The sequence below is a fragment of the Bos indicus genome, chromosome 17 (assembly GCF_029378745.1).
Source record: "Bos indicus isolate NIAB-ARS_2022 breed Sahiwal x Tharparkar chromosome 17, NIAB-ARS_B.indTharparkar_mat_pri_1.0, whole genome shotgun sequence".
Lineage (NCBI taxonomy): Eukaryota > Metazoa > Chordata > Mammalia > Artiodactyla > Bovidae > Bos > Bos indicus.
Genome location: NC_091776.1, coordinates 62,260,975 through 62,277,877, shown reverse-complemented (window position 1 = coordinate 62,277,877; position 16,903 = coordinate 62,260,975). Strand labels below are relative to the sequence as shown.

The 16,903-nt window shown below is 43.6% G+C and overlaps 1 protein-coding gene across 1 annotated transcript; it reads left to right on the top strand.

Annotated features, from left to right (window-relative positions):
- Positions 1-12,885: 12,885 nt before the first annotated feature.
- LOC109570930 (disintegrin and metalloproteinase domain-containing protein 1a-like) lies at positions 12,886-16,364 on the top strand. The gene has a single exon (XM_070770167.1). The coding sequence runs from the start codon at positions 13,284-13,286 to the stop codon at positions 15,819-15,821; it is 2,538 nt and encodes an 845-aa protein (XP_070626268.1). The 5' UTR covers positions 12,886-13,283; the 3' UTR covers positions 15,822-16,364.
- The last annotated feature ends 539 nt before the right edge of the window (positions 16,365-16,903 follow it).

The window sequence follows — 16,903 nt, the reverse complement described above, 5'->3', positions numbered from 1 at the left end:
ATGGAAACTCCACAGTCTCGGCATTGAAGGCCAAAGCTCTTTAGGGTAGACTATAGGAGAGAAGTGACCAGTTTTAATGTGTGCAGGAGAGAGAAGATAGGGTAACTCGCTTTGGAAATCTCCAGGTTCAAGGTGCAATGTTCTGTATTTTGTGTGACTGCCTCTGCTAAGTGTACTCTCTGGCCCATTTAGTTTGGGGGACTCTGAGAAATGCCTGCTTACACTTTCCAATAACCTGTGTTGGCAGTGACTCATGACCTAGCCAGTCACTGCCCCAGCAAATTCTGACAGTGACTTCTTGCTATCCTTTATCTGCCTTCCCTGGGTGGCTGTTGTCCTCCCTGTGCTCCCTGTGGCCAGTGGGGATCGAAGCCCTTCCTTAGCTTTGCAAAGCGTAGCCACGTTCAGGCTCTGGGCTGGCAGGGAGGGAGGAAGAGGGAAATTACAGTGAAATTTTGATGTAGCCAGTATTAACACTCACAGGGAGACTTGGATAGGTTCTCTCTTTGGATATCCCTAACTTGACCTCTCTTCTTGTTCATGTAAGAGTGCTTTTGGGAATGTCCTCATAACCTGAAGTCAAATTCCACTCTCTTCTCTGGGCCCAGCTGAAGGAAAAAAAAAAAGATTTATAAACACAGGTGATATCATCAACCTCACAGGGATGTGATTCTGCACAAAATAAAGTTTTATATTAGTTTGCAAAATTTTTTGAAAATGTATTAAAAATTAAAAAAAAAAACCTTCTTGTGTTTACTAACATAAGTTCAGAGTACAATTTTGGTGTTTCCTTTGGGCAAATGCGCTCATCAAAAGGTTTTCTCAAAACCCAGAGCAGGTTTCCTTCAAGGATGATTACAAATGGCTGACTCTTTAAAAATAAAATTCCCCATGCTTCTGGACATTCAGTTTTAAAATTCTGTGCAGGAGGGAAGAATAGGAAAGACCAATCCAATACCACTTTTGTTATTCAATACAATTATGAAAGTCTTACATAGGAGGTTATGTAAGGAGGTTATGCCGGAATGAAATACATGAGGGTAACGAATCACTCTGTGAATAACACACCCATGGTGACTCTTCTCTCAGGTAGAAAATATTTTTTAAAATATTTAAAAAGAAAACATCAGACGTGGAATCATGACTGACCAAGTGTTTGCAACCTCATGACTATTTCATTGCTATAAAATATCTTCCTGGCCAATCTAACATCAGGCCTCTGATTCCCCAGACTGATTTTATTGCCAGCCTGGAGTTCAGGAACTCGCATTGCCCCTCTCACCCCCAGGGCTCCCTGGACCCTGCCCCCATTATCTAGGGCAGAAAATATACACTTGGTGGAACGTTAAAGGATTGTGACAATTGCAACCTCCTGTCCGTTTCCAACCACTGTCTCCTATGACTTTTGAAAACAAGTATTTCCTCATATTGCTATGTCAAAGAGGAAGAACCTCTGTCTTCACTACATACCGCGGTCACTTTCCACTCTGGGCTTTTGATCATAGCCTTGTTTCTACTGAATGACCTTACCTTTCCCTTCCCCTAATAAGCTGGTAAATGTCACAGCTCCAGTGAGGCTCTTGAAACTGCTCCTGCATACCTCCATTTTTTGAAAATGAAAACATGGGTTCCCTTTGAGGATACTCTTAGGAACAGCCTATAAGAAAGTCAGCCTGAAACAGATCATCAAGTGGTTGTTTTCTGTAGAACAAGGAGCATATATGCATCCTTATGGTCAAGTGAAGTTTCCAAGGTACCTGGAGAGCGAGAAATGTGTTTTTACTCACGGAACATGTTCTTAGAATCTCAAATTCTGGACATACTCTTGTGTTGGCAGGGAAACAGAAAGAAAACCATGTAGCATACAAAAGGAATAAACTCCAAAACTACAATTTCTCCCAGTAAAGCATTTTCAGTCATCTAACAATCACGAGCTGGCTGCAGATGATTTCACATGAAAAGTAGAAACGAAAAAGACATAATGTCAGTGCCAGGCAACAGGAGAAAAAGCTGCTCTCCCTCATGTCTTCCACTGGCCAAAGCCATCTTTATCTACCTAAAGCCATCCTTTACCATTCCGTGGATAAATTATGTCACTATAAAAATACAGAAATGAAAATAAATATGCCAAATAAAGCAAAAGGTACCGATTAATTCTTTGCTTTTTAAAAATGAGAATGCATTTCAACTTTGAGGTAACTGACCTTCATGATCTAAGGAAAGCTCACAGACAGAAATCTCTATTGGAGAACTAAAACTGCTGCAATAAAATTATATATATATATATATGTTAAATTCCCCCAACTACTGAGTCTGCATTGAAGAATTTACATTTTATATAATCTATTAGTCTTACACTAGAGTTTTTCCAAGAACAGATACCATTTTTAATCAATTTTATTGTCCCATTAGCTGTCTTTATAGCAGCTAATAACAGCTATAACAGTATATAACAGCTATAACAGTTGTGTTTCCAAAACCACTCAAGCATTAAGAGAAAAGAGTAGGATAGCTTTCCTAAGCACTGTCAGAACTCCCTTCTTCTCCTTGGAGCTAAGAGCATGAGTGCTGTATAGGCTTCAGGCCTTGTGTTCTTCAAGCCTAACAAATCCAACCAGGAAAAAATTTCTGAGAGTGAAAAACAGCCTTTTCATAAAGGATAATATTGCCTTTCTTCTGATTGAGGGGGCTTCCATATTCCACGTTCCCAAGTCCCAAGTGTTACTTTTTGGCTGATTGGTCTGAGATGTGGAACTTCACTAACCTCAGGCCTGGGTTTCCTCCTCAGTTGGATAACCACACAAAGGGTTCTCAACCACACAGCGTGACTGGGAGGTTCAGTTAGATCACATAAGTGATGGTATCTAGTGCAGTACCTGGCATACAGCAGGTGCTCAAATAAATGCTGAGATAATCTAAAATCAAATGTGATGATGGATGTAAGACAGTATTGTTAATTCTAAGCTATTCAGCAATGATATGATTTAGCCACTATCAAGTCATCATACTGAATTTCCTTTACATCGATGGCATTCTGACCTACCATATCACCATCTGCAAACGTATTCTATTTCCCCTACTCAATCGTACATCTCTGGGAGTGAGGCACAAGATCTGGCTAGTGTGGCAGTCACTGCCTTGGGTGCAGTTATGGGTAAGAGTGATGGGGACTTTATTGTTTTTCTCAAGATCATGGTGGCATTCAAAGTAATCTTGCTTATTGGATTCTAATCAAGGGCTCCAGCTTCCTCCCTCTTCTGACTAACCTCAATCTTTAGCATGTAAATGGCCCAGGACAGCTTGCTAGCCAAGCTTGATGCTTTCTACAGACGTCTAATTTTAATCAGAAAATGAGACTTGTTGCCGCCGCCTCTAATCGCACATTCATTCAGTCATTCATTTGGCTGCTACTGAGTCTTCATCCATGAACTGTTCTATTACTGTGGAAATGGTAGTCAATAAGATAAAGTCTCTGATCCCATGAAATTTTTATTATTTTTTTGAAAATTTTAAAACTTACAAAACTGACACAAATAAACAGAAAACTACACAATGTGCCAGGCTGTGATGTGTGTGATGGAATGCCATGAATGCAAAGGGAACAAGAGTAATGCTATTAGCATAGAATGCTATTTCAGGCCAACGGTCAGAGAAGTCCTGTCTGATAAGGCGATACTGGAGGAGAGACATGCAGAAAGTGAGGGAAGAAGCTCGGGTATCAGGGGGAAGAGCAAACCAGGGGGAGGGAACTCTAAGTGAAAAGGCCTTGAAATGGGAGCATGCCTGGCATGTTTGAAGAACAGCACGGAGGTCAGTATATCTGGACACAGTGAGCATCACAGAGAGTAGTATGCGGGCTGAGAGGAGACCAGACACATGAAGACTTGGAAAAGAATTATGTTTTTATTTCAGCGGAGATGGGAAGCAGGGAAAGGTTTTAGCAAAGGAGTAAACAGAGCTGAGGAGCACTGAAGGATAACCCCATCTGCTGTGGCAGTCAGGAACAGGCAGGGACAGGGGAAAGGCAGAAGCGGAGAACCCTTAGAGACTCCTGTGATTTGCCAAGTGGACAATATTGGAAGCTTTTAGGAGGATGGCTGTAGTGACAGTGATGAGAAGAGGCTGGAATTTGGGTATACTGTAAGGTAGAGCTACAAGGATTTGCTGATGGAACAGACAAAGAGAGTGAGAGACAGGCAGAAAGGAAGGATGGTTCCAGTAGCTTTCCCTGAGCAACTGCAAGAAGAGAGTTGCCCTTTATTGAGATGCGGATGAGTGTGGAGAAAGCACGCACCAGACACATTCAGTTTGAGATGCCCATTAAACACCCATGTGGCCATGTCAGCTTGGCAGTAAGATGATTGAGTCTGGAATTCAAGAGAGAAGTCAGCCAGACTTCTCTATATGTGATGGTTGTCAGTGTTCAGATGATATTCCAAGCAATGGGACCAGGTGACACTGCCAAGGGAGCAAGCACAGCTAGAGAAGGGAAGAGATCCGAGGACCCAGTGAGGACTAAGCCCCAAGGTGCCCTCTGTGTAGATGGTGATGAGATGAGGAGAATTCAGGAAAGAAGTGAGAGAAATATTGGCCAGTGTGGTAGGGGTACCACCAAGAGAGAGTGTTGACCTGAAAACCAAGAGAAGAATGTATTTCTAGAGGACTTTTACTCTACAAATGGTACAGTGCAGGGCCCTGTAGGGCTCCTGGGCACAAGGCCTTGGTGTCCCCCATTGCTTTGATGACAGGAAACAGCCTTCTGTCAGCTTCCATGACCTTCCCTGAGTTCCAATGGACAGATTCGAACAGTTGCTTATTAGGGAAGGGTGGGAATGAGAGACCAAGGAAAAACAGTCAAGAGCAGCCTTGGGGCAAGGTCCTGTTTCCCCATCAAAGGATACATACAACAGTATCTTTGAGCTATTTTGAAGATATTGAAGCCCTCTCGAGGTAGGAGAAGTTAATGATTAATGATGGCATATTGCCTATAGCATGTAGACACCAGATGAGTTGGACCTGAAGGTTGATGATGTGGACTCCTACCTACCTCACCGTCAACCCACTAGAAGAATGCCCATGAGCTGATCATGCCCTCTTTGAACAATTACTATAAAGCTTGTCACTATCTTCCCCAAGTTAAGACACTTGGTATTGAGGGCATTAGCTCACTGTGTTCGCCTTTGCCTGCCAAAGCAATAAAGCTTCTCGTCTCTACTTCACCCAAAACTCTGTCTTTGAGATTTGATTTGGCATCAGTGTACAGGGAAGCTGAGCTTTCAGCATCACAAACTCAGGGCATCTACGAATTCTCTTGGCCCTACCTTCAATACATACCCAAAATGTAACCCATTACCACCACTTTCAACTCTCCAGTGCACTGCAAATTACCATCACCCCCTCCTAGACAACTTCAAAAGTTTTTAACTGGTCTTGTCTCACACAAGAGCCTATTTTCCACCCAGCAGACAGTTATTCTTTTAAAAAGTAAGTCAGAACACACCCATTACCTTTTTTGTTTCTGTTTTTTAACTTTTTATTTTGTATTGGGGTATAGCAGATTAACAATGCTGTGATAGTTTCAGGTGAATAGGAAAGGATTCAGTGGTAAATATACATGTATCCATTCACCCTCAAACTCCCCTCCCATCCAGGCTGCCGCAAAACATTGAGCAGAGTTCAATGTGCTATAGCAGGTACTTGTTGGTTACCTATTTTAAATACAGCAGGGTGTACATGTCCATATCAAACTCCCTAACTATCCTTTCACCCCTAACTTTTCCCCTGGCAACTATAAGTTCCTTTACAAAGTCTGTGAGTCTGTTTCTGCTTTGTAAGTTCACTTGTATCATTTTAGATTCCACATAAAAGGGATGTCATATGATATTTCTCCTTCTCTGACTAATTTACTTCTTTCAGTTCAGTTCAGTTCAGTCACTCAGTCATGTCTGACTCTCTGTGACCCCATGGACTGCAGTATGCCAGGCTTCCCTGTTCATCATGACTCTTTCTAGGTCCACTCATATTGCTTAAAGGACACATGTTATCATTTAAATGCTGCTGGTAGGTCCATAGCCTGAGGGCCTCATGTTGATCATTTGATTTGACAATGGAGAGTTGTTTATCCACTGACATCCCGGAGCTGGCAGTTTGGATGGATGCATGGGGGTGAAAGCTTATTCCAGTGGAGTCAAAATGCAAAAGATGGGCCCAAAACCATTTGTGAAGGTGTTCAACCTCTTTAGTATTCAGAGAAATGCAGGTTATCTAGCCGTAGAGAGATATCACTATACACTCACAAGACTGATTGCAGAAGAAGGAAAATTCCAAGTATTACCACGGAACAGTGGAAACTCTCATCAATTGCTTTAGAAATGTAAACTGGCAGCCACTTTGAAATAGCATATACTGAATACTCTTGACCTTTCTACCCTGACATCTGCATCCTCTGACTAGATAATAATGGACACAGAAGCATACTTCACAGTATTCCAAAAGAACTCCACGTTGTATTCACAGATAATACAATGGACGTTAAATTGTGACAGATCCACACAGAGAAACAGAGGAGTACAGCAACGGAAAGGAATGAATCACAGTGGCACACAAAAGCACCTAGGAAGCTTAAATACTACTGTGGAACTAAAGAGGCTTTGCATTAACACTGCATTCATCTGGCTTCATATCAAGTGAAGAGGGAAAATGGGAAGCACTTCCAAAAGGTCAAAATAAGGGTCTACAGAAGCCCCCTCCTCCACAAAAGCAGTGGTAACACTGGCAAAAACAGTCACAGTCAACTTTTTTGCAAGTGTGGAAACTGTCTAGGTCATACAACAACAAAACAGCTCAATCTTGGTGAGAGCAGTGAGGTGTGTGAACTTTTAACTACCCAACTCCCATAGCCGTCTCCTCAGGTGCCCACGAGTCATCTCAAGTACAGCTCAACTGCATCGTCTCAACTGCAACGGCTGTGAAAACAGGCAGCCTGGTAGAATGGACAGAACGGTCTGGAGCTCCCTCAAAAGCCTACCCATAGCATGACTACTAGTTTGTGTGTCTGGCAGGCTCCTGGAGAATCCCCATTCAGGAAACCTGTGTTCCTATAAACCTCATAGGAGAAAGCGTAAGGCAAAAGTTTCACGGCACTGGATTTGGCAAAGGTTTCTCAGCTATGACACCAAAAGCACAGAAACCGAAGAAAAACAGACAAGATGGACTTTAGGAAAATACTTAAATTTTGTGCATCCAAAATTACTATATATTCCAGAGTGAAAAGGCCACCCACAGAATGAGAGAAAATAGTTGCCAATCATATATCTGATAAGGAACTACTATCCAAAATACATAGCGAAAACTCCTAAAACTCAACAACAAAAAACCACACAGCCTGATTCAAAACATGGGCAAAGGACTCAAATGGAAATTTCTCCAAAGAAGATACACAAATGACCTTTCGCATATGAAAAGATGCTCGATGTCACGCATCCTTAGGGAAATGTCAAGCTGAACTACAATGAGATGCCACCTCATATCCATTAGCATGACCACTACAAAAACAAAAGAAAACAGAAAAGAACAAGTGTTGGAGAGGAGGTGGAGAAAACTGGAACACTTGTGCCCTACTGGTGGGAAGGTAAAATGCTACAGCTGCTGTGGAATGGTATGGTAGCTCCTGAAAGATATTAAAAATAGAATGACCATGTGATCCAGCAAGTTCACTTCTAGGTATAAGCCCAGAAGGATGCAAAGCAGGATCCCAAAGAGAGCTTTGTATGTCCATACATGTAATGTTCAGAGCAGCATTATTCACAACAGCTAAAATGTGGAAGCAACCTGAGTGCCCAAAGAGGGGTGAATGGAGAAGCGAAAGGTGGGCTGTACATACAATGGAATATTATTCACCCATAAAAAAGAGGAAAGTCTGCAAACTGCCACAACATGGATGGATCTTGAGGACATTATGCTAAGTGAAATAAGCTTGTCGCAAGAAGACAAATACTGTCAGATTCCACTTAAATGATGTACTTGTGTAGTAAAATCATACAGACAGAAAGTAGGATAGAGGTTGCTAGGGGCGAAGGGAAAGAAGATAATGGGGATTTATACTTTAATGAGTATAGTTTCATTTTTACATAACGAAAAGAGTCCTGGAGATGGACAGTGGTAAGAATTGATGCTTTTGAACTGTGGTGCTGCAGAAGACTCTTGAGAGTCCCTTGGACTGCAAGGAGATCCAACCAGTCCATCCTAAAGGAGATCAGTCCTGGGTGTTCATTGGTAGGACTGATGTTGAAGCTGAAACTCCAATACTTTGGCCACCTGATGTGAAGAGCTGACTCATTTGAAAAGACCCCGATGCTGGGAAAGATTGAGGGCAGGAGAAGGGGACGACAGAGGATGAAATGGTTGGATGGTATCACCGACTCAATGGACATGGGTTTGGGTGGACTCCGGGAGTTGGTGATGGACAGGGAGACCTGGCGTGCTGCGGTTCACGGGGCCGCAAAGAGTCGGACACAACTGAGCGACTGAACTGAACTGAATGTAGCACACCAGGGACGTTACTTAGTACCACTGACGTGTACACTTAAAATTGGTTAAAATGGAAAATTTTATATTCTGAATGTTTTAACAGAATGAAAAAAATCCAAAGAAAAAAATGAGATAATTTTCCACTCTAAGAGGTAACCATTGAGAAAGTGCAAAAGCCCACAGAATCGGAGAAAACATTTGTAAATTACATACTGACGGAGGTCAGCTAGTACCCATGAAACATTTAGAACTCTTACAACTCAACAAGACACCCTGTTTTAAAAGGGCAAATTATGTGAGGGGTTGTTGTTGTTACTCAGTCGCTAAGTTGCAACCTCATGGACTGCAGCACGCCAGGCTTCCTTGTCAATCAGCCAACTCCCGGAGCTTGTTCAAACTCATGTCCATTGAGCTGACGACGCCATCCAACCATCTCATCCTCTGTCGTCCCCTTCACCTCCCGCCTTCAATCTTTCCCAGCATCAGGGTCTTCTCCAACGAGTGAGTTCTTCGCATCAGGTGGACAAAGTATTGGAGCTTCAGCTTCAGCATCAGTCCTTCCAAAGAACACCCAGGGCTGATCTCCTTTAGGATGGACTGGCTGCATCTCCTTGCAGTCCAAGGGACTCTCAAGAGTCTTCTCCAGCACCACAGTTCAAAAGCATCGATTCTTCGGCGCTCAGCTTTCTTCACAGTCCAACTCTCACTTCCACACATGACTACTGGAAAAACCATAGCCTTGACTAGACGGACCTTTGTTGGCAAAGTAATGTCTAGGTTGGTCATAACTTTCCTCCCAAGGAGTAAGCGTCTTTTAATTTCATGGCTGCAGTCACCATCTGCAGTGATTTTGGAGCCCCCCCGCCAAAATAAAGTCTGACACTGTTTCCACTGTTTCCCCATCTATTTCTCATGAACTGATGGGACCAGATGCCATGATCTTCGTTTTCTGAATGTTGAGCTTTAAGCCAACTTTTACACTCTCCTCTTTCACTTTCATCAAGAGGCTTTTGAGTTCCTCTTCACTTTCTGCCATAAGGGTGGTGTCATCTGCATATCTGAGGTTATTGATATTTCTCCCGGCAATCTTGATTCCAGCTTGTGCTTCTTCAAGCCTAGCGTTTCTCATGATGTACTCTGCATATGAGTTAAATAAGCGGGGTGACAATATACAGCCTTGACGTACTCCTTTTCCTATTTGGAACCAGTCTGTTGTTCCATGTCCAGTTCTAACTGTTGCTTCCTGACTTGCATATAGGTTTCTCAAGAGGCAGGTCAGGTGGTCTGGTATTCCCATCTCTTTCAGAATTTTCCACAGTATGTTGTGATCCACACAGTCAAAGGCTTTGGCATAGTCAGTAAAGCAGAAATAGATGCTTTTCTGGAACTCTCTTGCTTTTTCCATGATCCAGCGGATGTTGGCAATTTGATCTCTGGTTCCTCTGCCTTTTCTAAAACCAGCTTGAACATCTGGAAGTTCACGGTTCACGTATTGCTGAAGCCTGGCTTGGAGAATTTTGAGCATTACTTGACTAGCTTGTGAGATGAGTGCAATTGTGTGGTAGTTTGAGCATTCGTTGCCATTGCCTTTCTTTGGAATGAAGACTGACCTTTTCCAGTCCTGTGGCCACTGCTGAGTTTTCCAAATTTGCTGGCATATTGAGTGCAGCACTTTCACAGCATCATCTTTCAGGATTTCAAATAGCTCAACTGGAATTCCATCACCTCTACTAGCTTTGTTCTTAGTGATGCTTTCTAAGGCCCACTTGACTTCACATTCCAGGATGTCTGGCTCTAGGTGAGTGATCACACCATCGTCATTATCTTGGTCGGGGAGATCTTTTTGTACAGTTCTTCTGTGTATTCTTGCCACCTCTTCTTAATATCTTCTGACTTCTGTTAGGTCCATACCATTTCTGTTCTTTATCAAGCCCATCTTTGCATGAAATGTTCCCTCGGTATCTCTAATTTTCTTGAAGAGATCTCTAGTGTTTCCCATTCTGTTGTTTTCCTCTATTTCTTTGCACTGATTGCTGAGGAAGGCTTTCTTATCTCTTCTTGCTATTCTTTGGAACTCTGCATTCACATGATGTTCATAATTGATGAATCAAAAACTATGATATATCAATATTAAAAAAATGTTATTTTGCCCAAAGGAAATAAACTATTGGTATCTGCTATGATACGGCTTTGAAAACTTTATGTGAGGTGAAATAAGCCAACCACAGAGGACTACAACTATAATATAGGAATCCATTGCTATGGATTGTCAAGAATAGACAAAATCATAGAGATAGGAAGGAGAGTAGTGGTGACCAGGGGCTGCAGGGAGCAGAGAGTGGAGAGCGACTGCTAATGGACATGGGAGTTTTATTTTGGCATGAGGAAAATCTTCCAAAATTGCTTGTGGTGATGACTGCATAACTTTTCGATCATACTACAAACCACTGAATTGTACACTTTAAAGGATGAGCATTCTGGTATGTGACTTTATATCTCAATAAAGCTGTTATTAAAAGACAACTAAAGTAAAATGATATAATTTGAGGATGCACACATTTAGGAAGCAAAAATAATAAAGAAGATGAGGAAGTAGGTATCATAAAAGACAAGATCATGATCTCTCTGAAGCAGGAGGGCATGAGATTGGCAATGGCACGCAGGTGACTTCTAAGAAGCTAAAAGTACTGATTACCTCATCAGGGCTGTACTTAACACAGCTGTTTCTCTCTCTCACCCTCCCTCCCTTCCTTGCTATTTCTCTCTTTTTCAGTAAAATACACACAATATTAAATTAACCATCTTAACCATTTTGAAGTGCACAGTTCACTGGTATTAAGTTCATTCATGTTGTTGTGCCACCATCATCAATACCCACTTCCAGAATTTTTCATCATCCTAAACTGAAAGTCTGCAAGAACTCCCCATTCCTCTACTTCCCTACCCAGGGTAACCTGTATTCTACGTTCTGTCTCCATGAACTTGGCTATTTGTGGAACCTCAGATATGTGAGATCAAAGGTACTGCCTTTCTCATTTTATTTAATACTAATTCACTGAAAAGCACATTTATGCTCTATGCATATTTTGTGACTGTGTTCGGATCAAAATAAAAAACATTTGAGAAAATAAAGAAAGGAGTGGTACAAACTGGAACAGAATGTCTCTACACTGTTTCAAAGAATTTCACTGTAAAACAGAAAAGGAGAAACTAGATGGTGACTGGAAGGTGCTGTGGGCTGAGAGGGATGGTTTTATAAAGGCGAGAAATTACAGCAAATAGTAAGACTGGATCCAGCGGACAAACAGATGCCCAAGATGTGAAAGAGAGAAGGGAGAAAGGTAAGAGTGAATGAAGTCCATGAGAAATTAAAAGGGAAGGACACCCCACACACAAGTAAAAGGATTGGTCTTAGACGGGAGCAAGGACAATGTATTCACGATAGTGGGGGGAGCATTTAGATACAGGGGTGGACTCAGCTAATGTTCATATGTGGAGGCATCCTTTTGATTGCTTCTGTTAATATTTTTCTCAGTGAAATATGAGGCCAGAAGAAATTAGGAGAGTGAACTGGACAGCAAAACGTAGAAAGAAGTACATTTTGAGATCATGTCTGTGCCAGCTAGGTTTTCGTGCGTTTTTCTGAAGACATTTACAGATATTCAGGGCAGGCACGAAGCCAAGTAGAAACACAGAAGATACAGCAAGTGAGACACCACAGCAACCATACCTGGGAGCTATTTAGTCATTCAATAATTCTTGTTCGTCTACTCTTGAACAAGCACTCTTCTAGACCTGGGAGAGTGTATAAAGAGGAACAAACAGAAGTGGCCACTGAACACATGGAAGTCATATACAAACACAGGGGAGACTTCAGGATTCCTAGTCTTCAACAGGCATGGTCTTAAGATACTGCTCTGCCAAGACCAGCCCAAGAATGGTAATAGGTCTGGAGATACTTACCACCAAGGTTCCCATGATAACTGCACAATGGGGAGACTGCTCTGCTGGCATCTCCCATACACACTTTTAGTGTCATAAATACACACTGTGTTAGAAACACAACTTGAGAAACTGAATGCTGATGATGTTTTCTTAAAAGTAGGGAATGTCATTTGTCCCACGGGTGACCAGCACACTGGGGTTTATCTATCTGGGGGCACAAGGCAGGTACCACACTGGCTTTATCTAACAGATTGGTCTGTTGTGCATCGCATCTATAATGCCATGTTACATCTAGTTACAATCTCCATGTGATACAGAACAAGAGCTTTAGGAGAGAGGAAACGGGCAATGGAGCGTGCCCCCTGAAGACGTCCAAGCCTCCTGGTCTAGAACATTAGGAGTCAGCTGAGCAACGGACGATGGGAGAGTGGGGGAGGGGTGTTCCATGCTTTCCAACTCAAGAAGACATGGAGGTTTTGTTTCCTTTCTCAAGGTACAGTCTTGCATTTTAGAGTCTGCAGTCCCTCTTCATGATTACAGCTCTTCCTAACGTCAGGAAGACCTTAACCACTGGAGTTGAGGGTGTGGAGGGAAGTCACAGAGAAAAGACTATTTGAAGCATAACAGAGAGATCCAAGACTAGAAAGGACACAGCCAGAGGCTGACCTCTGAGAGGCAGGCAAGAGCCGCCCTGCGTGCAGCCAGCATAGATCTGAAGTGAGTACCTGTGACAGAGGGTCTGTGTGTCAGGGAGAGCTGCTGCTGCTGCTGGACACAAGCCCTGCATCATCAACTGATTCACTAGGGCCATGTCAGTGGCAGCATCTGTGAGAGACTCTGACTCTGTACTGCCTTCTCTATGGAAAAGGCAACTGGCTATGTCTGAGGCTATCAGAATGCTTCAAACTTGGGCTCCTCACATGAAGGGCTTGAGGCTGGCCCTGGTGCCAGGACTTTCATGTGCCAGGTTGGGGATCCTGTTGTTCTTGGTACTGATTTCTCTGCCAAGCCTGTACTGTGACTTGGGCTCACCATATCACTCTTCCTATGAAGTAGTCATTCCCAAGAGTCTGACAGTGGAAGGAAGGGAAGACCAAGTGGAAAAGCTCTCCTATGTGCTATTTATGCAGGGCCAGAGGCAGCTGATTCACCTGACGCTGAAGACAGACTACTTTGTGGATAACTTCCCGGTCTTCAGCTACCACGATGGCATCCTGGGGCAAGAAATGCCTCTCATCTCGCGGGACTGTCACTACGAAGGCTACATAGAAGGAGTCCCAGGTTCTTTTGTTTCTGTCAACACCTGTTCAGGCCTCAGGGGCCTCCTGATTAAGGAGGGAAAATCCTATGGCCTTGAGCCCGTGCACTCTTCCAAACGGTTTGAACACCTGTTGTACGCCATGGCCCACGAAGCTCGAGTCTCCTGTGGCGTCACGTCCAAAGACAGCCAAGTGGCATCCACCAGCCGGCGACCAGAGAGCGGCAAGCCTCACAGCTGGCAGGTGCCATCCGACTTGTGGTCACATACCAAGTACGTGGAGATGTTTGTCGTGGTCAACAACCAGCGGTTCCAAATGTGGGGCAGTGACGTCAATCAGACAGTCCAGAGAGTAATGGACATCATCGCTCTGGCCAACAGCTTCACAAGGGGAATAAACACAGAGGTGGTGCTGGCTGGAATGGAGATTTGGACGGAGGGGGACCTCACAGAGGTCCCCGTGGACCTGCAAGTTGCACTCAGGAATTTCAACAGCTGGAGACAAGAGAAGCTCTTCCATCGTGTGAAGCATGATGTTGCCCACATGATCGTGGGACAGCATCCTAGAGAGGATACGGGGCAGGCATTTCTCAGTGGTGCCTGCTCCAGTGATTTTGCGGCAGCCGTGGAATCCTTCCACCACGAGGATGTCCTCCTGTTTGCAGCGCTCATGGTCCATGAGCTCGGACACAACTTGGGTATTCGGCACGACCATCCGGCCTGCATCTGTAAAGACCGGCCCTTCTGCCTCATGCGTGAAAACATCACTAAAGAAAGTGGCTTCAGCAACTGCAGCTCTGACTTCTTCCACCGGTTCCTCTGGGAACACAAGGGGGCCTGCCTGTTCAACAAGCCTGGGCACAAAGGCCGCTTACGGAGGGCTTCCCGCTGTGGCGATGGCATTGTAGAAGGACCTGAGCAGTGTGACTGTGGTTCTAACTGTGAAAGGCACCCATGCTGTGACACCAGATGTCAGCTGAGAGAGCATGCAGAATGTAGTGATGGACTCTGCTGTGATAAATGTCGCCTGAGATACCAGGGATTCATGTGCCGTGCTGCTCTGGGAGAGTGTGACCTCCCAGAGTATTGTAATGGTTCCTCGGGAGAATGTCCCAGAGACAGCTATAAGCTAGATGGTACCATGTGTGACAGAATTCACTACTGTGCTGGAGGTCGGTGTAAGAACCCTGACAATCAATGCATGGATATATACGGGTCCCCTGCAAGGTCTGCCCCAGAAATGTGTTACGTTTCAATGAACACAAGAGGGGACCGGTTTGGAAACTGTGGTACCACCAGCTCACCGAGGTTAACATATCTGAAGTGTGCAGATGATAACATATTTTGTGGCAAACTTATATGTACAAATGTTAGAGAGATACCACAACTCAGACCCAATCATACACTGATCCAGGTCGCTCACAAAGATGACTGGTGCTGGAGCATGGATGCCTATGGCACTGCTGATGTCCCTGATGATGGAGATGCACACACTGGCACTCTCTGTGCCCCACACAAAGTCTGCATGAATCACTTGTGTACTGATTACACCTCACTTGGGTACAACTGTGAGACAACAGAACTGTGTAACGGGAAAGGAGTTTGCAACAATTTTAGGCACTGCCACTGTGAGGATGGCTATGCGCCCCCTGACTGCAAAGATCCAGGAGAAGGTGGTAGTGTAGACAGTGGTCCTCCTAGGATATCAATTCAGCTTTCAAGTGGAGGTGAAAGTGAAACTCCAAAGAGACGCAGAAATGAGTTTCAAGGTATTGGCAACGTTGTTTTCATAGTCCCTTCACTACTTTTAGTACTTTTGATAACTGCAATACTATTTATTAGCCTCAGGACTGGAATTGAATCAGTAGAGACCCCAGGGGGTATCTCAGATGAGACTACAGAGGAAACCAGTAGTGAGGTATTCATAATGGAGCTCCTCCCAGTGGGGATACAAGAGGGGCCAGAAGGGGGCCCCCCACCAGAGGAGAGACCCCCAATGGAGGCTCCTCCACCAGCAGGACCCCCACTGGATGCCCCACCACCAGGACAGCCAGTATCACAAGAGGCAGCAGGTGAAGGACAAGGATAACCAAAGGCAGAAGTGTACTGGAGGAAGAATTCAAAAGTATCAAATGTCTCAAGCACTGAGTGGGAATAAGGCACTCACAGAAGCAAAGGTGAAGTGACAACTGATGGAACCTGTAACTCTGACAGGAATAGTCTACAGAAACTTAACAACATAGGAACAGGATGACAAGGTTTTCAGTATTCACTTTATTAATTTGGTTATATATTCATATGTGAACTCGTATGTAAAATATTCTACACTTTCGCTTTTTTCCCATTTCACGAAACAATTTTATGTAAGTTCTCCTCATGAATCATACTTATCAATGTCATCTTTTAGTTGGGCCTATTTCTGACCTGAAATTACTGTTGACAGCATACTATCTTCCATCTGCACTGTTTGATATACACTATTATTTGCACCTAAGATTATCACAGGATCATTCATCCCACTCCTACATATTATTTAAAGAATGTTATCTGTTCAGTAATCTAATTTGCTTCAACAACTACTATTCATGAATAGGAAATGATTTTAAATAAAAAGCTATTTTAAGAAGCATCACTTCAGTCTCCATAGTGCCTAGTCCTTGGGGCTTCTTTATTTTGCGGCTCTCTTAGAAGGGGCTACATCTGCTCCAGGGGGATCTGATCACCTTGGATGCATGAGGGTGGTGCATGAGGAAAGGAGAGCACTTAGGCAAGAGACAACCTTGTCTAGAGTGGAGTTCAGCTGGAATTAATAATTATTGCTTTTTTTTCTGTTTTTCCACTTATGTTTATTTCTGATTTTTAAGTTAATATATTGCTGATTGACAGTCTAAAGAAACAGAGCTTTGGAGGGGGGTCAACTGTGTGTAAAGAGAGCACAAAACACATGTAACATCACCAACTCTACGCAAGACAGTGTGTGCAGTCAGATGCTCTACCCCTAGCAATACCCCCAAGCACACGTAACATCACTGACATGGTGCTAAGTACTCTACACGCACCCTTAATTTCATGCTCCCGTGCACAATATGAGACTCCATCGTGAATACGAAGAAACAGAGTCTGGAGAGTTCTGCTCTAGAGTTGGTAAGGAGTGGAGCCTGTATCACCATC